The sequence below is a fragment of the Periplaneta americana genome, chromosome 2, assembly GCF_040183065.1.
Source record: "Periplaneta americana isolate PAMFEO1 chromosome 2, P.americana_PAMFEO1_priV1, whole genome shotgun sequence".
NCBI classification, from domain to species: domain Eukaryota; kingdom Metazoa; phylum Arthropoda; class Insecta; order Blattodea; family Blattidae; genus Periplaneta; species Periplaneta americana.
The window spans coordinates 191,496,844-191,524,401 of NC_091118.1; the positions used below are offsets into that span (position 1 = coordinate 191,496,844).

Sequence of the window (27,558 nt, forward strand, 5' to 3'; positions counted from 1 at the left end):
CACTACAAGTATCATTCGAGGTAACGCAGAGGATGCAGGACGAATTTAGGAACGATAAACCCAAGCTTTAGCACTGAGATATAGGAAAACATACAACAGCTTAATGTCTAATAGTTGCATCAGTATCAATTGTTGCATATAATTCTCTGCAACTGACGTTCATAAAGCATGCATGCATGCATGCATGCATCCATTTTGTCGTAGTATTTGTTCACCTGGATCTATAACAAATGTAATGACTTGAATTAATCGATTATGACATAATAATCGACCAGAATAAACACACCATGAACTATATAAGACACGAGATCTAAGAGCATACCATCATTTCCCATCATGGCGAAATACTTGGTAAGTAGGAAATTATATTTCAATTCTAAATCTTATGTCTCAGTAGAATAAAGTCTTCTTCTGAAAGGCATAGGCTAACATGCGTGTTATCAGATGACACGAAGCTTCTTCGTGTTGCATATAAAGTACATAACTTTAACTCAAAGGTCTCAAACGACTTGATAGTTAAAATAATCGATATCATGAAGAATACATTAATTTTTTACTGGTTATTTAACGACGCTGTATCAACTACGAGGTTTTTTAGCGTCGATGAGATTGATGATAGCGAAATGATATTTGGAGAGATGACGCCGAGGATTCGCCATAGATTACCTAACATTCGCTTTACGGTTGGGGAAAACCTCGGAAAAAACAAGGTAATCAGTCCAGGCGGCAATCAAACCCGTGTCCGAGCGCAAATCCGGATCGGTAGCCAAGCGTCTTAGTCTGTGGCAACAGTTATGTTTTCAATATACGTTCATCGTGTTCCCAACAATTCAATTTCTTAGCGCGTTGCCAGTGAAATTTTAGTTTGTGATTTAATTTTGTGATGTGTTGAGGGAAAACCCCGGAAAAAACCTCAACCAGGTAACTTGTCCATACCGCGAATCGAACCCGGGCCACCTGGTTTCGCGTCCAAACGCACTAGCCGTTACTCCATAGGTGTGGACTTCTAGTAATTTACTAATTGTAACCATATTAAGCTTTACCGTTAATTTATGAGTTTTAAATTGTGAGGATTATTTTAATGCCCTGTATTGTAGACTTTTACGTTGGTGACTATGAGGTCCCTGTCTCAAACTAACCGTCAAGGAAGACTAATCTGCACCCAGAAAAAACATTGCGTTATTGTTCATTAGAACCATATAGTTTTCATAATTCCAAAACAGTAAAGATACGTGATTAGGTTTTAAATAGACGTGATCAATTTCTAATGACTTCCCATATTACAGATTTTACTATTTTGAAATTTGTGGTGATAATACATTATTTAGAAAACTGGTATATGAAACTAACTTAATCTAAAAATATAAATAAACTAGTGGGTTGTGCAGCAAATGCTGCTGCAAACTAAGTTCGTTAGACGTTCAAATAAAAATTTTTCAGATTTATTTTCAATGAAGAATACTTGTCTTTTTGTTAATTATTTGCTTCCATAATAATCAAACATACTCCCTCTGAATGGATTTTTTTGGCCAAATACTTTTTTTTGAATCTATCCAACTTCAGTTTTTGAGTTTAAACGCGAAAACGCAAGTATCAATGTCAGGACGATAGCAGTAGCTATTTCAGGTCATTGTGGATTGTAGGCAAAAGTTAAAAAAAAAGTCAAGTTTGCTAAGCTTTCGAACAATAGCATTTTCGTATAGCTGCTGCATGTAGAACTTGAAATGTAGAGCGTAAAATCATTTTATCCTACTAAGAGATCTTGCTGAAATGATCTGGAGACTACAAAATTTTCTAGGCCTCTTATTTTATCAGTAAGTAATATCTTTTTATCTTTCCTTAGGAACTGTAATTTTTGCGCTCTCTCGAGCCAATACTGAAGACAATGACACATATCAATATCTACACTACACCGCCATTAAATATATAAAAAAGACCCAACCCCACTGGATTAATAAGTATAAAAATATTTGATTTTTAATGACAATATTATTATCTTACTTAAGTTTTGTACTTATATATAGCAGCCACTCAGTAAATTATAGAAATGAATATCTAAATTAAGATATTCTCTACATTTACTTACGTAACCTCAAAACGTTTCACTTTCATGTCATCAATATAGCATGAATATTATGTACAATTAATGAAAAATAGACGCATCTTGATATTAATTATAATAATATTTAATTTCTAATGGTAATAATGTCATCAAACCACCTCAAGTTTCGTTGATTTGAATATCCAATACACAGCTGTTCTCAGAAAATTATACACTGCAGAATCAGTTTTTAATAACAAATTGAATTGAGCTTTAAATATGTCGGCAATCCTGCAGGTCATGGTCTTCGTGCAATAGCCTATTGTTTATTGTAGTGTGTGTTTTGTTCTGAAATTCAATCAAGTCGGCCGTGATTCAATAAAATTAGTTCTCAAAACTGACAACAGATGGAGTTTGGAAAATAGGAAAATTATGTAGGAAAATTGACATTTCACTGAAAACTACTATTTTTCCGAAAAACTTTGGATGCCAGGCATGAAAATGAGGGGTCACTCATAGATTATTTATGTAGAAGTAAGAATAACGGCAATGTATGTGCGATATTTAAATCTTAGAGAGAAAAATAAGAAGCCTGTTCTCTTTATTGTATATCCATAACTCTATTTTACGTTATTCTACAAATTAATTCGAAGAACTTTATTTAAGTTATAGATTTTTTGTGAAGAAGTTCCCAATAAAGGGACTGATTAAGCAGATATTTATTACTTTCTTAATGTAAAGTGAGGTTTGATTATTGCTCTACGACTGTGATATCGAATATTGAACTAATTTTGTAAAGAATTCATTTAAGAAATTTTCTACTAGAGCATAATTATGAAAATAATAATAATTACTGTGTTAGTAATGTTTCTGGAAGTATAGCGTATTATACAGAATGTTTCAATTGTCCCTTACTGTTAACATTCATAAAACTTTGCATTTTATAGCATTCCCACTAAATTGCGATACCTATTTCTCTGATATTTCATCGTAAGGTTAAACTGAAATTTCTATACGTCCAAGATGGAATTTTACTTAATCGAAAGTAAGTGATTCTGCATTTTATTTGGTTACCGAGGAAAGTTAGTACCAGTTTACATTAGACGCTTTTATCGCTTTAAAATGCTAATGAATTAAGCTCTTGTGATAAGTTAGGTTATACTGACAAATTTTGAAAACGTGTTGTGTTTATTTATTTATAAATATTTAAGTTGTTAATGTTAGAAATAAAACTATTTTATAATTAATTCCCGGAACTTTTGCCCTGGTTTTGCAATACATTTATGACATCTTGGCGTAGAATCTACTGCATGAGCAGGAAGTTTGTGTAATATTCCGGGGTTCCCACATTGAAACAAGAGGATTGAGTTACATACATAGTGCTTACTATGCGAACCAGCAAACTACTATTAACTACACGACTTAATCACCTGATCTAGTATGGCAGACACACTACTCTCTTTTGCCTTTAAAGTATAATTACGAGTACTGTGTTTACAAAATTGACTGCGAATGTACGGGATTGTATAAATTCGTATAATTAAGGCGCAAGTGTTTCACCTCGTATAATGCTACGACGGCCCGAACAGTTGAGAAAACTGTGCCAAAATATAACCACGAAATTCTTCGGTACGAAGACTGAATCGAGAAACTATCTTAACAGATGAGGACAATACCAAATATTGAGTATACTACAAACTAAGGCACTAAGGACTGTCACTTGCAATCGACACCACGATATTAATATTGTCAACTTAATTTATATACAGGGTGTCTGAAAAATTTCGGGCAATATTTTACCATTGTGTTCCTGATACGAAAAGTAATACATAATGTTATATTGTGTCCGCAAATGTTCAGTTTTGTAGTAAATTAGCGAAAAAAACATGGTAATACGAAAATATCAATTAATATATTTTAATTTTATTGATAACTATTACAATACACTGCGAATGAGTGTCGACGTTATTAAATTATATTTTTTATACTTCCCTGTATGTAAATGAGATTTATTTGGTTACAGATTTCCGAAGTTAACGGCGACTATGACTGGAAGAGAAGGCCTTATGGCCTTAACTCTGCCAGGCAAAATAAAGCAACCACCACCACCACAACCACCACCACCACCACATTATCGCTTACAGTTTTTTTTTCCACTATTTCAGACGATGTTGATAGTTCCACATCGTCAATATCACTAAAATTCAACGTTTCTAAATACATATACAGTTTTTACCTACTACTTGCGAGTATGTAACCGGTCCTAGATTAAACAACTTATGGAACTGTAATATAATATGATGGTTATTAATACACTTATAAAGTTTATAATGTTCGCAAAGTCTCACGTCGTAATTTACTTCGTACTCACGTCTTAACAGCTATCATTACATTATTGTAGATAACAAACATTTGATTTCGATTTTATTTCCACTTCAGAACAGTCTCATCATTTTCTAACAGTCTGAGTGAATTATATTTGCTTCAAAGTCTAAAAACCCCTTCGACTCATACTAACATTATTATTAAATTCATGTAGTGGTTTTGGTCCCCTCTACCTTTATTCTCCGTAAAGCAATTCTTGTGTAATATGTAATTATCAACAATATGCTCGAATTCAGAGACTGGAATTGCTAAGAGTATTTTTAATAGCGGTAATATGAAATCAGCAATCCATTGTGGTTACAAAATTACACTAATTAGAAAAGCATTAAGGACAATATTGATAAATGTCCGTTCCTTCCAGGTCCTTCTGACTGTTACAGTCTTGATTTCGGTGGCTGTGGGTCAAGTCCAAAACTCCTCCGCAACAGACACAACATCCACGACCACAGCGTCTACAACGACTGCTACAACAGAATCTACAACGACTGCTGCGAAACAACCTATAACGGCTGCTGCAACACAATCTGCAACGGCTGCTGCAACAGAATCTACAACGACTGCTGCGAAACAACCTACAACGGCTGCTGCAACACAATCTACAACGACTGCTACAACAGAATCTATAACGACTGCTGCGAAACAACCTATAACGGCTGCTGCAACACAATCTACAACGACTGCTACAACAGAATCTACAACGACTGCTGCGAAACAACCTATAACGGCTGCTGCAACACAATCTACAACGACTGCTACAACAGAATCTACAACGACTGCTGCGAAACAACCTATAACGGCTGCTGCAACACAATCTACAACGACTGCTACAACAGAATCTACAACGACTGCTGCGAAACAACCTATAACGGCTGCTGCAACACAATCTACAACGACTGCTACAACAGAATCTACAACGACTGCTGCGAAACAACCTACAACGGCTGCTGCAACACAATCTACAACGACTGCTACAACAGAATCTACAACGACTGCTGCGAAACAATCTACAACGACTGCTGCGAAACAATCTACAACGACTGCTGCGAAACAATCTACAACGGCTGCTGCGAAAGAAGCTAATAGCAAGTCTTCGTATTCTTGGTTCTCTTTCCCCCCCTTTCCTTTTTTTCATGGAAATGAAAGAATTGGATTTCAATAGTCCCTCAGCCTAAACATCGCAAATATAACAATGTACAACGGCTACTGCATTCTAATCTACAATTTCTTCAGTCAAGCTTAAAAAGCAATATTGTTGTTACACTCTAAAATTAAATGTTACACGTAACCTGAAATCAAAATAAATGAATTTGCAAATAATTTAGCAGTAAATTGAAAATTATTCCTTCTTTCATTAACATATGAGTAGCTTAATATCAACTACGGACATCTGACCTTCAGATGAAATTTAGATAATGTGGATTCTTATACATTTTTTCATGCTTTTTTCAGACACGGTGAAACTATATACAAACACTAACACTACATTTATAAAAATAAATTGTTTTAAAATACTACAAAGAACACTGTGAAACAAAAAAGTGCCTCTAGATCAAAACTATGGAGACGACAGATGTCCGTATTTGATATTAAACTACTCATATATTTTTATAATGTGACATTCGAGAATATCAGTAACAGTCATGGGCGTAGCTTAAGTTGTTAGCGCGTTTGCCTGCTGATCAGGGGTTGAGCTCGAGCGTGGCTTCGATTTCTGCTTGGAGTGATTACCTGTTTGAATTTTTTCCAAGGTTTTCCCAAACCATAAGGAGAATGTCACATAATCTATGACATATCTTCGGCCCAATTTCGCCAAATACTATCTCACTATCATAAATTCCATCGACGCCAAATAACTAACTAGTTGATATACTTACTTACATACAAATGACTTACAGAACCCGAAGGTTCATTGCCGCCCTCACATAAGCCCTCCCTCGGTCCCTATCCTGAGCAAGATTAATCAGTCCCTACCATCATATCCCAACTCCCGCAAATCCATTTTAATCCATCTACGTCTCGGTCTCCCCAAAGATATTTTTTCCCTCAGGTCTTCCAACTAACATATAGGCTACGCATTTATGGATTCACTCATACGTGCTACACGCCCTGCCCATCTGAAACGTCTGGATTTAATCTTCCTAATTATATGATGAAAGAGTAATGGAGCGGAGAAAAATTCTCTCCGGCGCCGGGATTTGAACCCGGGTTTTCAGCTCTACGTGCTGATGCTTTATCCACTAAGCCACACCGGATACCCATCCCGGTGCGGGACAGAATCGTCTCAGTTTAAGTTCCAACTCCTGGGTTCCCTCTAGTGGCCGCCCTCTGCACTACGTCATAGATGTCTATGAACGTAGGACTGAAGTCCACACATGTGCTGAGGTGCACTCGTTATGAGTGACTAGTTGGCCGGCACCAAGACTTGCCAAAATAATTTACAGATCTGATTTTGCGGTGTGTAATTTTCTGAATGCAGCTGTGTATTGGATATTAAAATCTCCAAAACTAGAGGTGGTTTGATAATATTATTACCATTATAAATGAAATATTATTATAGTTAATGCCATGATGTGACTATTTTTCCTTAATTATACATATTAATGCTATATTTATATGAAAGTGAAACGTTTTTTGGTTATATAAGCCTAATGTAAATGTAGAGAATATCTTAAATTAGATCTTCATTTCTATAATTTACTGAGTGGCGGCTATTTTACAAATGAACTTACAAAACTTACGTAAGACAATAACATTGTTATTAAAATCAAATATTTTCATATTTATTAATCAAGTGAAGTTGGGTCTTTTTCATAAACTTATTGGCGGTGTGGTGTAGATATTTATATGCGTCATTCTCTTCAGTATTGGCTCGAGAGAGCGCAAAAATTACAGTTCCTAAGGTAAGACCAAAAGGTATTACTGATAAAATAAGAAGCCTAGAACATTTTTTAGTCTCCCGATCATTTCAGCAAGATGTCTTAGCAGGATAAAATGATTTTACCCTCTACATTTCAAGCTCTCCATGCAACAGCTATACCAAGATACTACGTCTATTGTTCGAAAACATAGCAAACCTGACTTTTTTTAACTTTCATCTACGATCCACAATGACCTGAAATAGCTATTGCTTTACTCCCACATGAAAAACCCACTGATCGTACTGACATTGTTACTTGGGTCTTCGCGTTGAAACTCAAAAACTGAAGGTAGATAAGTTCCAGGAAAAGTATTTGGCATAAAAAAAAAACATTCAGAGGGAGTATATTTCGTTATTATGGTAGCAAATAACTTTCAAAATGTCTGGTATTCTTCATTAAAAATAAATCTGAACAATTTTTATTTGACCGCCTAATGAACTTAAGTTTGCAGCATTTGCTGCACAAGCCACTAGTATAATATACTCTTGTGTCAAATTGAATAAACAAAGAGATATACTGAAGAAGGGAATATATAGAAATCAAGATAGATGGCCAGTGTCACATGAGAAAATATTGTTAAAACACTATAAGGAATTCAGAAACTTTGTTCAGTCAATAGATTTCACAGTACTGTAAATATTGTAAATAGGCCTACTGAAAATACTACTCCACTTAAAATTAGTATTAGTATTCAAGTTAGAGCTGTTAAAATAATTATAAGCAATTTATGAACTTTATTACGCCAATAGACTTCACAGCAGTATAATTATTGTAAATAGTGAAAACACTTACTTACTTATTTACAAATGGCTTTTAAGGAACTCGGAGGTTCATTGCAGCCCTCACATAAGCCCGCCAGCGGTCCCTATCGTGTGCAAGATTAATCCAGTCTCTATCATCATATCCCACCTCCCTCAAATCCATTTTAATAATCCATTTTAATCCTTCCATTTAGTGAAAACACTACTCTAGTTAAAATTAGTATTAATATTAGTATTCAAGTTAGATATGTTAAAATGATTATAAGCAATTCACGACCTTTATTAAGTCAATAGACTTCACGGCAGTGTAATTATTGTAAATAGTGAAAATATTACTCCAGTTAAAATTAGTATTAGTATTAATAATTGTAAGTAATTCATAAACTCTATTCAGTCAACTGACTTTACATCCTTGTAAACATTGTAAATAGTCGAAGCACTACTATTGTTACAAATAGTTTACTATTAGTTTTTTTTAATTTGAGACAGAATGTAAAAACAGTGTAGCGACAAATGTGTGTAGTATTGCATTACTGCATTGGAGCATACTGAATAAAAAGGGGATGAACTAAAAAAAATAATATAATATAATATTACAGAGACCGGAAGTTTAGGCATTATGAATCATTAAAATAGGCAGGCAAAAAGGCATCATAAATAGCTAAAATAGGCGGCCAAAAAGGCATTATAAATAGTTAAAATACGCAATAAAAGGCAAATACAAAAACCTTGCACTAGACCCACAACCTTGCACTTTCCACAAAGGGATTTCGGCAGCAAGAATAGCTTCACATAAGTCGAATGCAAATTGAGATTTTCGACTCGACGTTGCAATTACTGTTGGAAGCAAAGAAATCTTCTTCCCAGTAGCCTTGGAAAGTGCATTTTGCGTTTGGCTGTACTAATATTTTGCGATATAAAATATTTTTTTTTCGTAGTTCACTGACTGCTCACATATTTTGCATGTAAATACTTTACCGCCAGTACAAAATACGTCGGATCCAAAAGTATTAACGCAACTTTGCAATTTACTGCGTAAAGAAACACTGAATTTCGGCATCTTGCTGCTAGCTACAACAACGTCGCAATGAAAACTGAAAGAAAAATAACCGTTAAAAACGGTAAAGGTAGTTTGCTTAGCAATAGAGGTGAGTACTGTGGTTCTGATGATGATGGTAGTGTAATGGTAATATTATTGGTGATCTTGATGGTGATATTAGGGAACACTTATATTTCTGTGATTAAATTTCCAATATCTTTGCTTTTGAACAATGGACAATGAATAACACGACTTCGAAAACTAGTCAAGCAAGGTAAATCCTAAAGATTAACACAGTAAATATATTGTAAATTTAATCAGTATTAATTCTGTGTAAAATGACTCTTACTGAGAGAACATTGAGGTTATTATTTGTACAATTAAAAGAGAAATAGTTTTCAATTTGGACGTATGAAACAAAATATGCCTACAAAGATAGGAGATCGACTCCACATTTAAATATTAAAATAGCGGACGGAGGAAGACAAAATATAAATGTTCTATTGTCTTAGTACAGGGACATCATTTTATTTTTACTAACATTTCTAATATTAACCTGGATATACCTTTGGATCAACGATTAAGAACCGGAAACACGTTTGCTACCCCCTTCCACAACTGGAGTTCGATGAATATACAACAAATCACTTTACTAGGTATAGGAGGGGGAAAAGTAGTTCATCCATTTACGTAAACTAGGAAATATCGCGATTTTGAGTTTGATAATTTTCATTAGGTTTTTGTTTAATCAAAATACAGTACAGTATTAACAGTGAGTGTTTTTGCTCAGGAACTGAGCTTTCCATGCGGACGTATTCATTATGCAGTGTATATTACACTGTCTACAATACATTAGCGTACAATATAGAGAATGAAGTTATTATGAAAAATAATCATAATATGGATATTTAAACACATTTTTGGAAATGGTGGCCGTTCATTTCGTTACAGGCTTCAGTTCTAATGTGCATATTATCGCACTATAGACTATTGTACCTAATTCCAATTACCAGGTTCGTACTTCGTATCAGTAATTCATGTTGAAATAATTCTGTACCTACTCTATAAAAGAGACCTTACGTACTGTAAATTCAATCTTCTCTTCTGCCCGATCCGAAAAGATAAAATTACTCAGACATGCTATCTACTATCCGTCCAAGTGGTTACGTCACAGCGTCGTGGAAAGGGAGGAAATCACGTGACAGTTAATTACTTAACGAGACCCTTCTATTTAAGTTATTTTAAACAATTGTATGGGTATAATATTACGTAGACGTCCAATTCCTAAAAGAAATTAATGTTCTCAGAAAAGAGCTAAGCCACTAGCATTTACAGAGAGGCGAATAGAAGCAGGTGGGGGAAACCGGGATGTGACACAATTCTCATATATATATTCATAGCATCATATTTAAAGATACTTAAAATACTCACTAATCATTTGATATATAAATCATAAATTCATAACATCCATTTTCCACGCAATTTTGTAATAATATACTTCGCATTTCATACACAACATAAATCGCCATATTGTAAACAGTTAACCTCAAATCAACACTTTGGTCACTATTCCCGACCATTTCTTCTTTTAACTTGAGTAATTTTTAACTCATAAGTTGACTAATTTTAAGGCTCTTTGTTATTTTTAAAGTTGAAATATTTAATTGATACATAAGTAGGCTTAATTGTAACACTAATATAGAACGTGTTTACATATTTTAACAAGGACTAGGCTAAATTATTAATAGCACATTTCAATATAAATACTATTGTTGGTTAAGAAATTGCGTGTGTTAAATAACATAAATAGTGAAGTTGCATCAAGACTGAATATAAGTGCAGTGAAGTGACGTATCGTGTAGATTAACGTCGACAAGTGTTGTACCGGATAGTGAAGTGATAAAGTGTAGTGTTGGTCCATTGAAATATTGTAGTGTGGTGATACTTCAAAGTAGAAATAATTTAAAACATAAATAGTGAAGCTTCATCTAGACCGAAATATAAGTGCAGTGACGTGTCGTGTAGTTTCAACGTCGAAAAGTGTGGTATAGTGAAGTGATAAAGTGTAGTGTTGGCCTATTGAAATATTATAGTGTGGTGATACAAAAGGGTAGAAATAACCTAAAACTAATATACGTAAGTACATTAAATTGAAAAGTGAGTGAAATTGAATTTGTAAATAAGGTACAGTATATACATAATGTGTGCTATGGCTGCTCTGTCTGGAAACTGTCGTAGTTGTAGAAGGATTGTAGTGAAAGGATTGGTATGTAATAATTGTAATTTCTGTTTTCATTGGAAATGTATAGATATAGATCCTGATAATTTTGTTGACAAAGGTAGTTGGGAATGTAGTGATTGTATATATGATAGAAAGATGCGCGATCAACTGGAGAGAATCAGAGCCCTAGAATTGGAATTAATAAATTGAGAGCTTTGAAGGATAGCATTAGTGTTTCGAATAAAGAGAGATCTCACACTTGGATGAAACCGAAGAATTCCAAATCTAGGAGTAGGCGTTTCTCTGCGGATGATGCTGCATCAATCAAACTGACCAACAAATTCAGTGCTCTTCAAGCAATGAATGTTGATCAGGAGAACTCAGACCCAGTATCGACACTAGTAAAGGTAAGTCAGAAAACAGATAAGGTTAATGATTGTAGGAGTAAAGTATTGATTTTAGGAAGCAGCCATGCAAGAGGTATTTCCTCACTTTTGAAGTCGAAACTGGGCGATGAGTTTGAAGTATCTAGTGTATGTAAGCCTAATGCTCCTCTCAAGAATGTTGTTGAGGATATGATGAAATTGAGTTCAGAATTTTCTAAGAGGGATCATGTAGTTATAGTGGGTGGGCCAGGTAATAGTATTGATAACGATTGTAACTATTCTATTGAGAAAGATGTCAACAACATAATTGAGATGAGCAGCCACACCAATGTGGGATTTCTCAGTCTTTTCAGCAGGTACGACAAGCCGTATCTTCACAGGAGGGTGCGGAGCGTGAATATGCGGCTTGAGCGGGCTCTGATGAGACCTGGGGCATCACACATTGGTTTGATAGATGTAAGCCCTATAAGAAGGTATGAATATACGTCACATGGCCTGCATCTGAATGGCAGAGGCAAGGAGCACCTTTCGGTTCTTATTGCTAATAGCATCAGAGGCAGCCATGTTAAAAAGCAGAGTTGTAATATTCCTGTGTTAGTTAATGCTAGGGCTTCTCCTTTTTTAGGTTAAACCTCCCACCGGTAAGGTGTTTGAAACAAGTTCAACTAAATTGTAAATGCTCTGATGTTTCTAGTAATGAACACAGTAACTTCACTATTTTTCATCAAAATATTAGGGGATTAAAACAAAAAACTGATGAATTGATCACTTCTTTAGCAACTCAAAAGCATAAACCTCAGATATTATGTATAACTGAACATCATATGAAGCAACAGGAAATACTACAACTGTCTTTACATGGATATGTATTAGGTTCCCATTTCTGTAGACATGTCTTCCAAAAAGGGGGTGCCTGTATTTTTATCAGAGAGGATCTATTATTTAGTAAAATTGATATATCTGATTTTTGCCTTGAACAAGATATTGAAATCTGTGGAATACAAATTGGTTATGAGATATCAAATTTAATTATCTTATGTGTTTATAGGGCGCCAATGGGAGATTATAAGAAATTTACAACTAACTTAGATTCATTATTGAAAAGACTTTATAAACCACATACCGAATTTGTAATCTGTGGTGACATAAACATAGATTATCTATCAGAAAGCTCACGTAAAAGAAAATTAAACTCACTTCTTGAAACTTATAATCTTAGTCACACAGTAAGTTTTCCAACCAGAACACAAGCTGGAAGTAGTACTGCCATTGATAATATATTTATAGATAAAAGTAGATTGAATTCCTATTCAACAGTACCATTAGTCAATGGCCTGTCTGATCACGATGCACAAATTCTAAGTGTTTTCAATATGAGTGAAAAATTCCAAAGTGTTAATCTAAAAATAAAAAAAAGGATTATAAATGCTGAATCTCTTCATCATTTAAATACATGTCTACAAAATGAATCTTGGGAAAATGTATATAGTACCGATACCATTGATATTAATACTAAATTTACTGCATTTTTCACTACATTTACGAAATATTTCAATGAATGTTTTCCAGTCAAGGTGGTGAAAAAATGTAAAAGTAAAAACACGTGGATAACTCAGGGAATTAAAATATCATGTGCTAGAAAAAGGAATCTATATTTAATGAGTAGGAATAGTGATGATCCTCATGTTCTTAATTACTACAAGAATTACTGTAAAACTTTGACAAAAGTTATAAAGGATGCAAAGAAAATGTATCTGAATGAAAAAATACAAAATTCAGATAATAAGATTAAAACTATTTGGGATATTATTAAAAATGAAACTAATCGATATTCAAAGAGTGAAAATATTACTTGCATTAAAATCAATGATAGTAAAATAGATAACCCAAAATCAATTGCAAATCATTTTAACGACTTCTATATAAATATTATTCAGAACTTAAACATTCAAGATTGTGCAGAAGATGCTGCACTTGGTTACCTAACTGATGCATTTAACACTGAGTTTTTAGGTCTCAAATTTATTCCCACTACCGCAGCAGAAATCATGCATGTGATAAAACAACTAAAAATAAAATATTCCTCTGGATATGATGAAATTCCAAGTAAAGTTCTGAAAGCTTGTTCTGAAATATTATCCCCTCCGTTAAGCTATCTATGCAATTTGTCAATGCAATGTGGTATTTTTCCAGAAAGACTCAAATATTCAATAGTAAAACCAATATACAAAAAGGGAGATAAATGTACTATTGCTAATTACAGACCCATATCATTATTAACAACATTTTCAAAAGTGTTTGAGAAAGTTATGTATAATAGATTATATCATTACCTGGAGTCCAACAATATATTAGTTTTAGAACAGTTTGGATTTAGAAAACAAAAATCGACAGAGAATGCTGCTTTTAGTTTGGTGGATGAAATACTAAATTCATTAAATTCGAAACTACATGTAGGTGGGATTTTTTGTGACTTGGCTAAAGCATTTGATTGTGTAGACCATAGTATATTAGTAAAAAAATTGAAGTTTTATGGCATTAAAGATGAGATGTTGGGTTGGTTTACATCGTACTTATCAAATAGAAAACAAAAAGTAGAAATAAATGTACCAAATAGTCATAAAGTTACTTATTCAGAATTTAGAAATATTAAACATGGTGTTCCGCAGGGGTCAATTTTAGGTCCATTGTTGTTTCTAGTTTATATTAATGATTTAGCCTTGACCATAAACAATTCATCCCATGTAATTTTATTTGCAGATGATACAAGTGTAATTATTTCAAGCAAACAATACGATCATTTTATAAACACTTCTAATACAGTGCTGAATCTAATGAATGAATGGTTCCATGCAAATAAACTAGCACTTAATGTTGATAAAACCAGTGCAGTCAAATTTAGTACACACAATAGTGCTCAGGTTTCCTACAGTATTCGATTAAATGGAACTCATCTCAAAGAATCTATAAGCACAAAGTTTCTTGGTTTAGAATTGGATAATCACTTGAACTGGAAAACGCATATAGAATGTATTACTCGTAAATTGAGCTCTGCCTGTTATGCATTAAGATCCTTATCTACTATTGGGGATATAAACTTACTTAAAATGTCATACTTTGCATATTTTCACTCTGTAATGAAATATGGATTAATACTCTGGGGTAACTCGTCTGAAGCTAAACACGTTTTTGTTTTACAAAAGAAAGCTATAAGAATAAGGGCCGGTGTGCATAAAAGGACCTCATGTAAAAATATTTTCCGAAACTTAGAAATCTTGACTTTACCTTGTGAATACATTCTTTCCCTAATGATGCTGTATATTAAGAACCAAGATAAATTCAGTACTAATCAAGACATTCATCATTTTAATACAAGACATAAATCAGATCTTCATCTACCCTCTGTTAGTCTAAGCTGTTTTAAAAAAGGAGTTCGCTATTCATGTATAACAGTCTTCAATGCACTGCCTAATTATCTTAAAGATTTGAAGAACAACGAGAAAAGGTTCAGAAAAGAATTAACCAAATTTCTACATACTCATACCTTCTACACAATTGATGAATTGTTTATGCTTGTGAATTGAATTATTCTACTTAAATGACATGTACAATTTTATATAGCTCCACTAAAATATGTTTTTATATTGACTTACTCTGTTTACTATGTATTGTATTTTTTGTTTAGCATAACTGATGAATTGTATGTACTGTAAATTGAATAGTATACTGTATAGGTCAACTGATGAATTGTTTAAGCTTATAAATTGAATTAATCTACTTCATATGAATTGTATAGCTTAACGAAAATAAGTTTGTAAATTGAACTAATTTGATTGTATATGTTTGTATAGTTTGGCTGATGAATTGTATATGTTCTTAAAATGATTACTAGTCTGTGTAGCTCTACTGATGAATTGTATATAGACCTACTGTAAATTGAATGGTAATATGTATAGCTCAACTGATGAATTGTTTATGATTATAAATTGAATTAATCTACTTGATATTAATTGCACAAATTTGTATAGCTTAATGAAAGTATGCTACTTTGTATTGTATATATTTGTATAGATTTGGCCGATGAATTGTATATGCCTTAAATTGAATAGTAATCTATATAGCTCTACTGATAAATTGTTTGTGTTTGTAATTTCAAGTAGTTTGCATGATATGTATTATCAATTTCTGTATATCACAACTGGTTGAATTGTTTATGCCTTAAATTTAATTAAATTGTTTTGTATTATAATATAGCTCAACTTATGAATAATCGTTTGCGTTTGTAAATTTAATAATCTGATTGGCTATGTATTGTATACTTTTAGTAGAGCCATCGATGTTGGTCAGTCGACAGACTCGCTGGGCTGCTGATCCGGAGCTGCGTTCGGGCTTGGGTTGGATCCCCCTTTGGACTTTGGTTTCTTCGGAGGTTTTCCCCAGCCGTGGGACTGAAGCCGGATGGTCTATGGCGAGTCCTTGGCATCAACCCCTTTGATTTGATTACCCCCTTTGATTTGATTACCTGGTTGGGTTTTTCCGAGGTTTCCCCCACCGAAAAGGCAAATGCCGGGTAATATTTTGGCGAATCCTCGGACCTCATCTCATCTCACTACATCTCGCCAAAATGTAAAAAAATGTAAAAAAATTGTACAAAATTGTAAAAATTGTAGAAAATTACTAAATTGTAAAACTATAAAAATTTGTAAAAATTGTAATTGTAATATTGTAAAATGTTGACATGTTCCACATCTTAAAGCTTCATTGCTCATGTAAGATCTATGGAATAAAATAAATGAATGAATGAATGAATGAATGAATGAATGAATGAATGAATGAATGGATGAAATATTGAAAGCTCTTTCGTCACTGGAAAACGCGAACATATTTTTGGAACGTACTGTTTACTATGACCGTAAGGCTACTATGATTGTATATGCGGCCTTGGTTCTGTGTGGAGGACGGTTGAACTTCATTAGTAGAAGGGGTGGGAGAGAAGTACATTAAAAAACTCAGGTAGAATAAAAATTGAAGTAAAAATAAGATGATGTGCCTGTATAAGTAATATCCTTGGCTAACAGGGTGCTCTGAGACAAATAGACCTATGTTATATCGTTATATCTGTATTCTGTTTGAGGGTGAAAATGAGTGGTTATCAGTGGCGCCAACTTTTGGCAAACACTGAGTGGGCTCAAACACTTGAGGTGTATGTTAAAATAAATAAATCTGATAAATAATAATAATAATAATGATAATAATAATAACACGAAAAATTATTGGGTGTACTTGGGCCCCAAGGAACCATATAAGCTGAGGCCACTGGTTGTCATCATCTTCTTGTGTGGTAGAAATTTTTGTAGAAAAATCGAGAAACATCTGCTGATTAAAAAGATATACGATAAACAGATTTGTTCACCCTACCAAGTATTTACACCTTAACTTCGTCACTGGAGGTGAGAGGTTATTGCTTGTAGTATCTTGTTTCCTGAAGTCGATACAAGCTGTTGCAGGTTAATAAACTTTGAACTTTTTTCGAGTAGTGTTTGTGTTTGTTTGTTTGTTTCACGGTCTGGTCGGCAATGTTCCAGAACATACAGGATGCAACCTGTGTAAACATGAATGCCGAAATAAAAGACGAACGCGTTTGAAAATGTCTATCAGTTGCATCATGGCGAAATATGTGGTGAGTAACATTACAACGCTACATCTTCTGTAGATATTACAGATATAATAATAATAATAATAATAATAATAATAATAATAATAATAATAATAATAATAATAATAATAATGATCACAATCATCATCATGAAGTTCGTTGTTTCAGCCACGAGACTTGTGATGTATTCTAAGAAAGATGGCCTTTAGCTCTCCACCGATATGTCGGTCTTTCCTGACCTTTGTGTTCTATTGGTCTACAAGCCAAAATTAATTTTGGAAGCTTCTCCCTTCTCATTTTTTGTATATTGTTCTTCCACTGTTGTTGATAGTGTTGAATTTCCGTGTTGATATAGAAGAAACTTATTATATTTCTTGTATTCCTTTTGTCATCTAGTCTGCTGTCAAAAAATCTGAAAGTCAGAATTTATAAAACAGTTATATTACCGGTTGTTCTGTATGGCTGTGAAACTTGGACTCTCACTTTGAGAGAGGAACAGAGATTGAGGGTTTTTGAGAATAAGATTCATAGGAAAATATTTGGGGCTAAAAGGGATGTTACACGAGAATGGAGAAAGTTACACAACGCAGAGCTGCACGCATTATATCCTTCACCTGACATAATTAGGAACATTAAATCCAGACGTTTGAGATGGGCAGGGCATGTAGCACTATGGGCGAATCCAGAAATGCATATAGAGTGTTAGTTGGGAGGCCAGAGGGGAAAAGAACTTTGGGGAGGCCGAGACTTAGATGGGAAGATAATATTAAAATGGATTTGAGGGAGGTGGGATATGATGATAGAGACTGGATTAATCTTGCTCAGGATAGGGACCAATGGCGGGCTTATATGAGGGCGGCAATGAACCTCCGGGTTCCTTAAAAGCCAGTAAGTAAGTAAGTAAGTAAGTAAGTAAGTAAGTAAGTAAGTAAGTAAGTAAGTAAGTAAGTAAGTAAGTAAGTAAGTAAGTAAGTAAGTAAGTAAGTAAGTAAGTAAGTAAGTAAGTAAGTATTCCTGTATTTGTTTGATGACAAAATCTGGTTATACCCAACAGGGGTCTTAAAAAGCGCATCTAGCTGATTCAAGTTTCTGAGAATTTCTTATGTTTAAAATCCAAATTTTGTTCCCATAACTGAGTTTTGCTTCTGACGTAATATTATGTAATCTTAATTTTGTAGCCACTGCTATTTGTTTACCGAAATGTCTTCTAATGACTCCATTCATTTTATTGTATTATTGTAATCTGCCATCTAGATTAGGTTTGTGTTCTGCAAATAGATTTCCTGAACATGTAAATTCATAAACTTATTCTATTGTTGTCCCATCCATTTCAGTTTTCAAGCGTTTTTTCCACACATTGCCATTGTTTTTGATTTTGAAGTGGAATTTTTATGTTATATTCACTTTCTATTTTATGCAATTGATATGTTACAGTCTGCAACCCATCTTCAGAATATGATAGAAGTACTTAATCGTCTGCACGTAATTTTGTTTAGACCGACTTGTTTCTTGTTAGTTGTATGCCATTATTGACTATTCTATTCCATTTTTGGACTATTCTGTCAATATACAAGGTGTCTCAAATAAACGGACTTTTTTAATTTGCTGAGAAAAATTTTCCTTTTGATGTTGCCAACAAATTTTGACCGTCATTTGTTTAACAATACCACACCATAAACATGGACGGATGGAATGGGACCGCAACGAGCAATAGCTGTTAAAACCTTTTACGAAAATGATGCGATCTCTTCAGTGGAGATAATCGGCCCATACTTTTTCGAATATGACCAGGAACGAACAACCACGGTAACATCTGTCAGGTATGCCAACATGGTAAATACATTTCTCCTAAGGGAACTTACTAGATTCCCTACACAGAGACCATATTGGTATCAGCAATACGGGGTTGCGTCGCATTAGCAAAAATTTCTATGCAAGCAGTTTCGCCAAATTTTTCACAACCACGTCATCTCTAGTAATGGTGACACTGATTGACCCGCCAGGTCCCCTGACTTCACTGGGTGTAATTATTTCCTTTGGGGGTGCCTGAAAAGCAAAGTTTATGCAAGTCGTACATACGCCATTGAAAGTCTCAAGAATAACATCCGTGTTGAAATCGAATCCATCCCTATTAGAATGTTCAATCGTGTTAAGATCGATCTCCATCACTGGCTCTTTGAGTGTGAACATCGTCAAGGACATAATTTTCAAAATTTGAATGTGATTGATATTGTTACACAAATAGTAAAATGTAATGTTACAATTTTTGTATTTTTATTTTCTGTCTCATTATGTAATGTATTAATTTGTTGTATTTGTAAACGCCCGTTTATTTGAGATCCCTAGTACATGTTGAATAAAAGCAGAGATGAATCGCAGCCTTGGCTTGCGTTGTAAACTTCGCTGCGTCTGTTAATAACTATTGTGCGAGATCGTGCGTATTTGCTTGTTTTCCGCACAAAACCAATACGCGGTAAGTGTGAAATACCACATTCAGTATTCCCAACGTAACACACATAACAATTTCCCTCTTCTTACCGCTTAAGCGCCATATTCATTTTACTGCTTTAGGCTTTTAACATATCATTTTTAGAGACGTTTAACATAGTAATAATTATAAATAGGAAACTTACCACTGCAATTTCACCTAAATTGCACTGTTAATTATTGCTTTTAAATATTTGCAAAAATTAAGTAAACTCTACAACACCACAAAAGTTACTGCATTTGTAATGCAACTGACATTAAGGAAGCCGTGAAAAAATCAACAAGATTCCAGATGCCGATGTTATTACTGCAATATGTTATATAAATAATATTGTTAAAATATTAAAATGAAAAATAAATCATTACATAACCTTACCGTTTGTTTTAAGTTCGCATTTATAGACTAGGGGGAAAAAAGACAGACGTATATCACGGCCTGCTGGAGTATAGTAAACACAGGAAACATTTTAAAGCAACAATGTTGAAGATAGATATTTTGGTTTTGCAAATTTGCCGTCATTGAACAGAAACCAAGATGGAGATTTCATTGCAACTAATTAGAAATTCGTCTTTCAGGTATGTAATTAACGATCTTCGCACAAAATAATGTACGATACACGAGTGGTATGTTTGTTTTCATGTTCTCGGAAATTAAAAAAGCTCAACTACGTTTCGCTTTTTCAGTCTTTTCCTCGAACATGAAAACGTCAACATACCGCTCTTGTAACGCATATTACTATTATATGAGAGTTGCATAGGTGGTTTTTCTTATCAACTACAAGTGGTAGGTAAAAACTATGCATTTATTTAGAAACGTTGAATTTTGGTGATACAGACGATAAGGAACTATCAACACCGTCTAAAATAGTGAAAAAAAAAAATACTGTAAGAGATAATGTATGCCTTGTAGTCATAGCTACGGAATAAAAATGAAAATCTACAAAACCAGATGTCTCAGACGGAAACGTTTGAAACTCGCATTGGGGAGATCCCGGATTTGAACCCCGTAGCAGGCCAAACTGGCAGGTTTTTCATGGCAAATGCCAGATGGACATTTACACACCATGAATCATTGCCAGCCACCTACAGCATAATCATTAAAAGAAAATCTAAAATCAATGACATGAACAGAAGCCATCTTATAACACAAAACAGAAACAAAATTCAACAATATATACCCGAAGATCCTACACACGCGATATGACATTAGATATTAAAGAGTGTATAAATAAACTTAAGGGGTTAGGTATAGCTTACAGCAGTAAAAGGTTTGGAAATATTCAACATTTTTTTTTCTCCATTACTGTATCTTGTACAATAATGAAAATTGGTATTTGTAAAAGACTATGCTATATGGAAAAAGTATTTTTACGATTAAATGTTTTTTTTTTTCAAAATTGAAAATGGTAGCAGTTTACTGTGCAATGATAAAGCTTTTCCCTCATAACTCATAAAGTTATTAACTTTTTCATCTTCTCTCCCTTCTTTCAACTGCATTTTTCAATAAATAATATTTTTTTTTATTTTGTGTTAGAGTTAAAAATAAATATTTGACCATTTTTAAAATTAATTTATTTTTTATCAGACACTCTATCAAAGATAGAGAAGTGATCTTGAATCATATTGTAGATATGACATGCATAAATACACACAAAAATATTTGATCACAGAATGTTGCATAGTTTTTGAGTTATGTGGGAAACGCTTCATCACTGCATACTCAACTGAATTTTGAAAACAAAAATGTAATTTTTTTTCAAGTCGTAAAATATTTTTTTCATATAGCAGAAGGACAGTGTTTTACACATACTAATTTTCATTATTGTACAAGATAAAGTAATAGAGGGAAAAAAAATGTTGAATATTTCCAAAATTTTTACTGCTGTAAGCTATACCTAACCCCTTAACAAAAGAAAAATTGAAATATTTATCGAAATTACGTTCATTTTGATACAGATAAGTAAGTAAATATTAGCATAGGTAGACAAATATTTCATTTCTTGTAATTTCCTACACTCAGACTTTTTATTGATTTTAGACAGCAGATTTGAGAGAATGTTGGTTCTTTAGTTCTTTATGAAACAATGTTGGGTGACAAAACTATTTCTTGACATTAAATAGAAAAACAGCTAGATATACATTGTGTTCATGTACGAATGCCTCTCCATTGTTTTCAGATACTTCTCCTTGTTATGACTCTGGTCTCTGTGACTATGGGTCAGAGTGGACATCAATGGTATCGACCAATTCCTGTTCTCGGAAATACACTCAACTGCTATTTTACTTTCGAATACTTTATACCTCGTGTCAAGTGCCTTCCACAGACTATCACAACAACAACATCTGCACCAGGAACAACTCCTGCACCTACAACTACAACTGCTACACCAACTACAACTGTAACTCCTACACCAACTACAACTGTAACTCCTACAACAACTACAACTGCTGCACCAACTACAACTACAACTGCAGCACCAACCACAACTACAACTGCTGCACCAACTACAACTACAACTGCAGCACCAACCACAACTACAACTGCTGCACCAACTACAACTACAACTGCAGCACCAACTACAACTACAACTGCTGCACCAACTACAACTACAACTGCTGCACCAACTACAACTACTGCGGTATCAGCCACAACATAAGCAGAATAATCACCAGTAACAGTGACTCCTGTAAGCTTTTACCAATAAATATTTAACAAATTATAAGTTAGTAGTGATTGAATGTGGCAATGAATATTCCTGATCCTAAAATACCTCCTGAAACGTGACTTGATGCTACAGCAATACGTGAATCAATATCCAAATTAAGATTATTTGAGAAGTAAGTAAATCAAAGTTCCTCAATAATAAAATATTATGAAAATCTGTATGGATTTTGGAGAAAATACAATATCCTTACGATTCAGTCTATTACATTTTTAAGATAAGTTCAAACAAAGAAGTTACACAAAGTTTCCATTAATTTCACAAGAAATATTCTCCAGAATGTACTGTAGAGTACCGTGAATAACACAGTGAATGGTTCAATATTAAGTACAAAATCAGTAGCAATTATAAAGTACTTAAGGTTCCGAACTTACAGGGGATATCTTTTGAATGATTCTACAACCTTCAAGACATGGTGTTAGACAAACAAAAGTTCATAACTCCTAAAATGTGACTGAATGTTCCAGAATTTTAAAGCTATAGTCCTGAGGATGAGTGTTTACATCTTATTTAGAATGTGTCAAGAGTAGACGTTTCAAAGGCACTCCACCCAACCCAATAGAGGCTTTGATGTGAGGCTATATTAACAATCGTATACGATCCAGTATTTATGGAAATCGAAGAATAGTTGCACTTGTTTCAACAATACGCTGGTAGACACAAAGTTTCGATATCATTCACTTGATTAGCATAAATTGAACAACTGAAATGTCCCCACAAGAATAAATCTGAAGATTTTAGACCCGGCGATAGAGAGGGCTATTAGACGATCCTTCATATAACTGTGTAACAATCCTATTTCTGCACTTGTGTAATAAATTCTGTCACAAATGATATACCAGCGCACAATACACTATGTAGGAAACAATTAACCTAGAGAAAGAATCAGTTAGGTTGACGATGAAAGTATGTATTCTGCTTATGGGTATTGAGCATTGTTATTAAACTTTGTGGTTTTCGTTTTTCCGTTTCTACGAACTTATCCCGTTGCTTTGTGCCTAGAAATAGAAGTCAAAGTTCGTCGGATGATTTCACAGACACCCTGTATATGTACGATAGCACGATACAGAAAGTCTTACAACGTTTCGTTCTAACTGTAACAGTTTCCCTTAACATAGTCTTTTGTCCAATGCTTTTATAAAAATGAACAACTTTCTGAGGTTAGAAAATTCATTTGACAATTCTATGATCAAAAGGATACTAGACAGTTTATATCAATGAATGGGGGTAAGTCACTTGCATTTAAGATTATGTATGAACAGAATTTGTAGATTTTCTGTTCACGAGATTTGTGGTGTTCACTTGGAAAGAAGCTAAGTATGTCGAGAAAGCTTTCCTTGAAATGATCAAGGATGCTATTTGTAGGCTCCGCTCTTCGTACGTTCAATATTCCCTCGTTTATTGGACATGTATTCCTTCCTCGACACGTTTTTAATCTTGACCTCTTTCCATATGTCAACTGCGTTATGCGTGACATTCAAAGAAAATGAATGAAGCACATATCGGATTCTCAAAACTTTTAGACATATCAAAAAAACTTATACATCTTGATTACACAACTTTTAACACTGTATCACTTCGGAATATGTACGATAAGAACTTTGTGTCAAATTTTAAAGTACTTTGTTAACATGTTTCGACCTGTTTTCGGTCATCTACAGAACTGGTCGTTGTTGGCTTGGCGCCTCTTGTTTCCTGTGTGGGTGCGTTCGTAGTGTAGAGTCAAAGAGTGTATGTGTTTTGAAATTGAGTTGTGTTGAGAATATCGTTGGGGTGTGTTTTCGTGTGTCTGTATATTTCATATTGTTCTAGTGTGTTGAGTTTCTGGCTTTTTGGTTGGATGTGCAGTATTTTCATGTCTGTGTTGATGTCTCTGTAGGTGTGGTTGGCATTTGTGATGTGTTCTTTATATGTGGAGGTGTTTTGTAATTTTGTTATGGCTGTGATGTGTTATTTGTAACGTGTTTGAAATGATATGCCTGTCTGTCCTATGTAGAAGTTGTTGCAGGTGTTACATTTGAGTTTGTATATGCCTGTGTGGTTGTATTTGTTTGTTTGTGTTGTTTGAGTGTTGAGATGTTTTTGTAGAGTGTTATTTGTTCTGTATGCGATGTTGTAGTTTAATTTCTTGATGAGGTTGCAATTTTATGTGTGTTTTTGTTTTTTATGTTAATGTGATGTATTTTTTGTGTTCTTGTGTTTGAGTTGTATTCTTCTGTTTTTTGTCGTTTTGTTTCATCTTACGTATTATGTTGTCTATTATGTTATGTTTAATAGTCTGTGTACTATTGTTCGGAATGCAGCTTGTGTTGTGTGGGATGGTTGGATGTGTTGTGTATGTGTGTTGTTGTTGTTGTGGGTTTTCTGTATACTTTGAATGTGTGTTTGTTGTCTACTTTTGTTAACACACAACTCAATTTCAAAACACTCTTTGGCTCTACACTACGAACGCACCCTCACAGGAAACAAGAGGCGCCAAGACCAACAACGACCAATTCTGAAGATGACCGAAAATAGGTCGAAACACGTTAACAAGATACGTTAAAATTTAACACAAGTGACTTGATCGACTACCTCTGTGAATATAGGTTCCCTTACATCCTGTATACTTGAATTTAACGCCTAAGTGTGCTGCATTCTCTATAAGAAATGAAAGAAAGCGGGTTCGATCCTGGAGAAAGGATGACAGTTTGTCTGTTCGTCAATTATATAATGATATTAGTACTCGTAAAATGAGTAGTACTAGGGTCTAGCGAAACAGAGTGGCTGGAACATGAAGCTTACAATTCATCTTGCCATAGATTCAAATCTTCGGAAGTTCTGAATCTGTATCTTCCTGCTTTCTTCAGCCTTCACAGACGTAAATGATGACTTTTATTTTTATTTATATCGAGAAAGTAGGAATAGGCATTGATTTTTCCTTCATGAGATGTCCACATGGAAGCATGCCTAAGAATTTAAAAGATAATTTAAGAGTGTGATACCAAAACGAGTTCAATTCCATATTTATAAAAAGACTGGACTAGACTTTTATTCACCGGTCTACAAATGAGCGAGTTTTTCAAGTGACATTCACAATAACACAAACTTTTAGGCATAGATTTGCGTTGTTTAGGAAGAAATCATGTTTAAAATATAATGATAGAGGGCTCAAACTTAAGCACATATATGTATAAATCATAAAAATGTCCAAATAGACTGAGCGAATTTTGGGATGACATTCTTTAATTGCTTTTCAACGAATTCATATAAGCTGGCAAAACTTATTGGGTTGAAATATAAATAAAATAATGCAAGTCTATTTCTGTTATTGCAGATAATTATGTTTTCGATGACGTTTATGTCTGGAAATATGACGTAAATAGTTGCAACTGCATGTGCAACTTATTATTGCAATTAATTACACGCACGCTGTGCAAACACGGATGCTGGTATATAAGAACACAGGATTCTGAAGCCTTTATCAGTTTCATCATGGCGAAACACCTGGTAAGTAATAAAATATCCCTTTCTTTTTATGATTGGTAATTTACAGTTTCTTATTGAAGTCCCTATAAAAATATAGATTATTACCTACACTGCATTTCTTGTAAAAATCTTTTCTGGAGTTTCTCTCGATTCTTCTCCCCTCATAACTCCTTTTAATAACATAAAGATTAATTAAATCGTTGTGTACTTAGAAATACAGACTTGGTAAAGCTATAAACTGTCGCACTGGTGTGGGGTACGCTGCAAGAGTGCGTGTAGAATGAACGAAAAACATCGCTGGTTTACAAGCAAAACACATTTAGTCAAAAGTATTATTTCTGAGAAAAAGGCGTATATAATATACATAAGGTGGATGGATGGATGGATGGATGGATGGATGGATGGATGGATGGATGGATGGATGGATGGATAGATAGATAGATAGATAGATAGAGAGATAGATAGATAGATAGATAGATAGATAGATAGATAGATAGATAGATAGATAGATATATGGATGGATGGCTGGGTGGGTGGGTGGGTGGACGGACGGACGGACGGACAGACAGACAGAGAGATAGACAGACAGACAGACAGACAGACAGAGAGATAGACAGACAGAGAGATAGACAGACAGACAGACAGACAGACAGACAGACAGACAGACAGATAGATAGATAGATAGATAGATAGATAGATAGATAGATAGATAGATAGATAGATAGATAGATAGATAGATAGATAGATAGATAGATAGATAGATAGATAGATAGATAGATAGATTTATTGAGTAATACTATACATACAGATGTTATACTGTCATAATTTTCTCTAAAATACAATGAACGGGTCTTCTGACCGTACGTGCTTTGTACCTAAAACAAGTCCTACTTTGTAGGTTTCACCCCCCTCACGTATAGTCAGATCCAACCACTCTCTAAAAGAACACACAGACTAAAATAAAAAAGGCACAAACAAAGACATCATATAATATATCCTAACTTAAACAGGAATAAAAGTGTATAATTGAGTACCCCTTCGTCAGTTCGCATCACAAACTTCAACAGCAGGAGTTCTAATCTTTCTCGCATTCAAGAGGAACAATCCAGTCTATTGTTCGCATTCTCTATTCCCCATGAGGTCAAGACATGCAAGCGAACTACTATTCTGACTTAGCATCGAGGGTGGTAGATAATTTTTTCCGGATATGTTCCAATTCGACACAATGTAATAAAATGTGTGTCCAGGAGTCCTTTTCTCCGCACAGTGGACAAAGGCGCTCTTCTTCGTTGACAATTTTATTACCCTTCCATGCCCCCAATCTTAGCCACACTAAACCTGCTGCTATCTTTGTTACAAGAATTTATGTAATCACACTTCCCCCCAGTTAAGCATGAGATCTGTTTGTAAATGTAGTGAGGACTTTTCCGAACATTGGAGCTCAATATCTTGTCTCCCGATATCAATTAATCG

At 34.2% G+C, this 27,558-nt stretch overlaps 3 protein-coding genes across 4 annotated transcripts in view; 2 read left to right on the forward strand and 1 right to left on the reverse strand.

The window, feature by feature from the left end:
• Nucleotides 1-27,558, reverse strand: part of LOC138694978 (LIM domain only protein 3-like) — a 913,591-nt gene that overhangs the window by 326,424 nt on the left and 559,609 nt on the right. The gene's annotated exons all lie outside the window — the stretch shown is intronic.
• Nucleotides 334-5,743, forward strand: LOC138694973 (uncharacterized). The gene is made up of 2 exons (XM_069819200.1): nucleotides 334-351; nucleotides 4,788-5,743. Exons 1-2 carry the CDS (start codon nucleotides 337-339, stop codon nucleotides 5,583-5,585), a joined length of 813 nt encoding a protein of 270 aa, XP_069675301.1. The 5' UTR covers nucleotides 334-336; the 3' UTR covers nucleotides 5,586-5,743.
• Nucleotides 17,394-22,617, forward strand: LOC138694974 (salivary glue protein Sgs-3-like). The gene is made up of 2 exons (XM_069819201.1): nucleotides 17,394-17,431; nucleotides 22,072-22,617. Exons 1-2 carry the CDS (start codon nucleotides 17,399-17,401, stop codon nucleotides 22,549-22,551), a joined length of 513 nt encoding a protein of 170 aa, XP_069675302.1. The 5' UTR covers nucleotides 17,394-17,398; the 3' UTR covers nucleotides 22,552-22,617.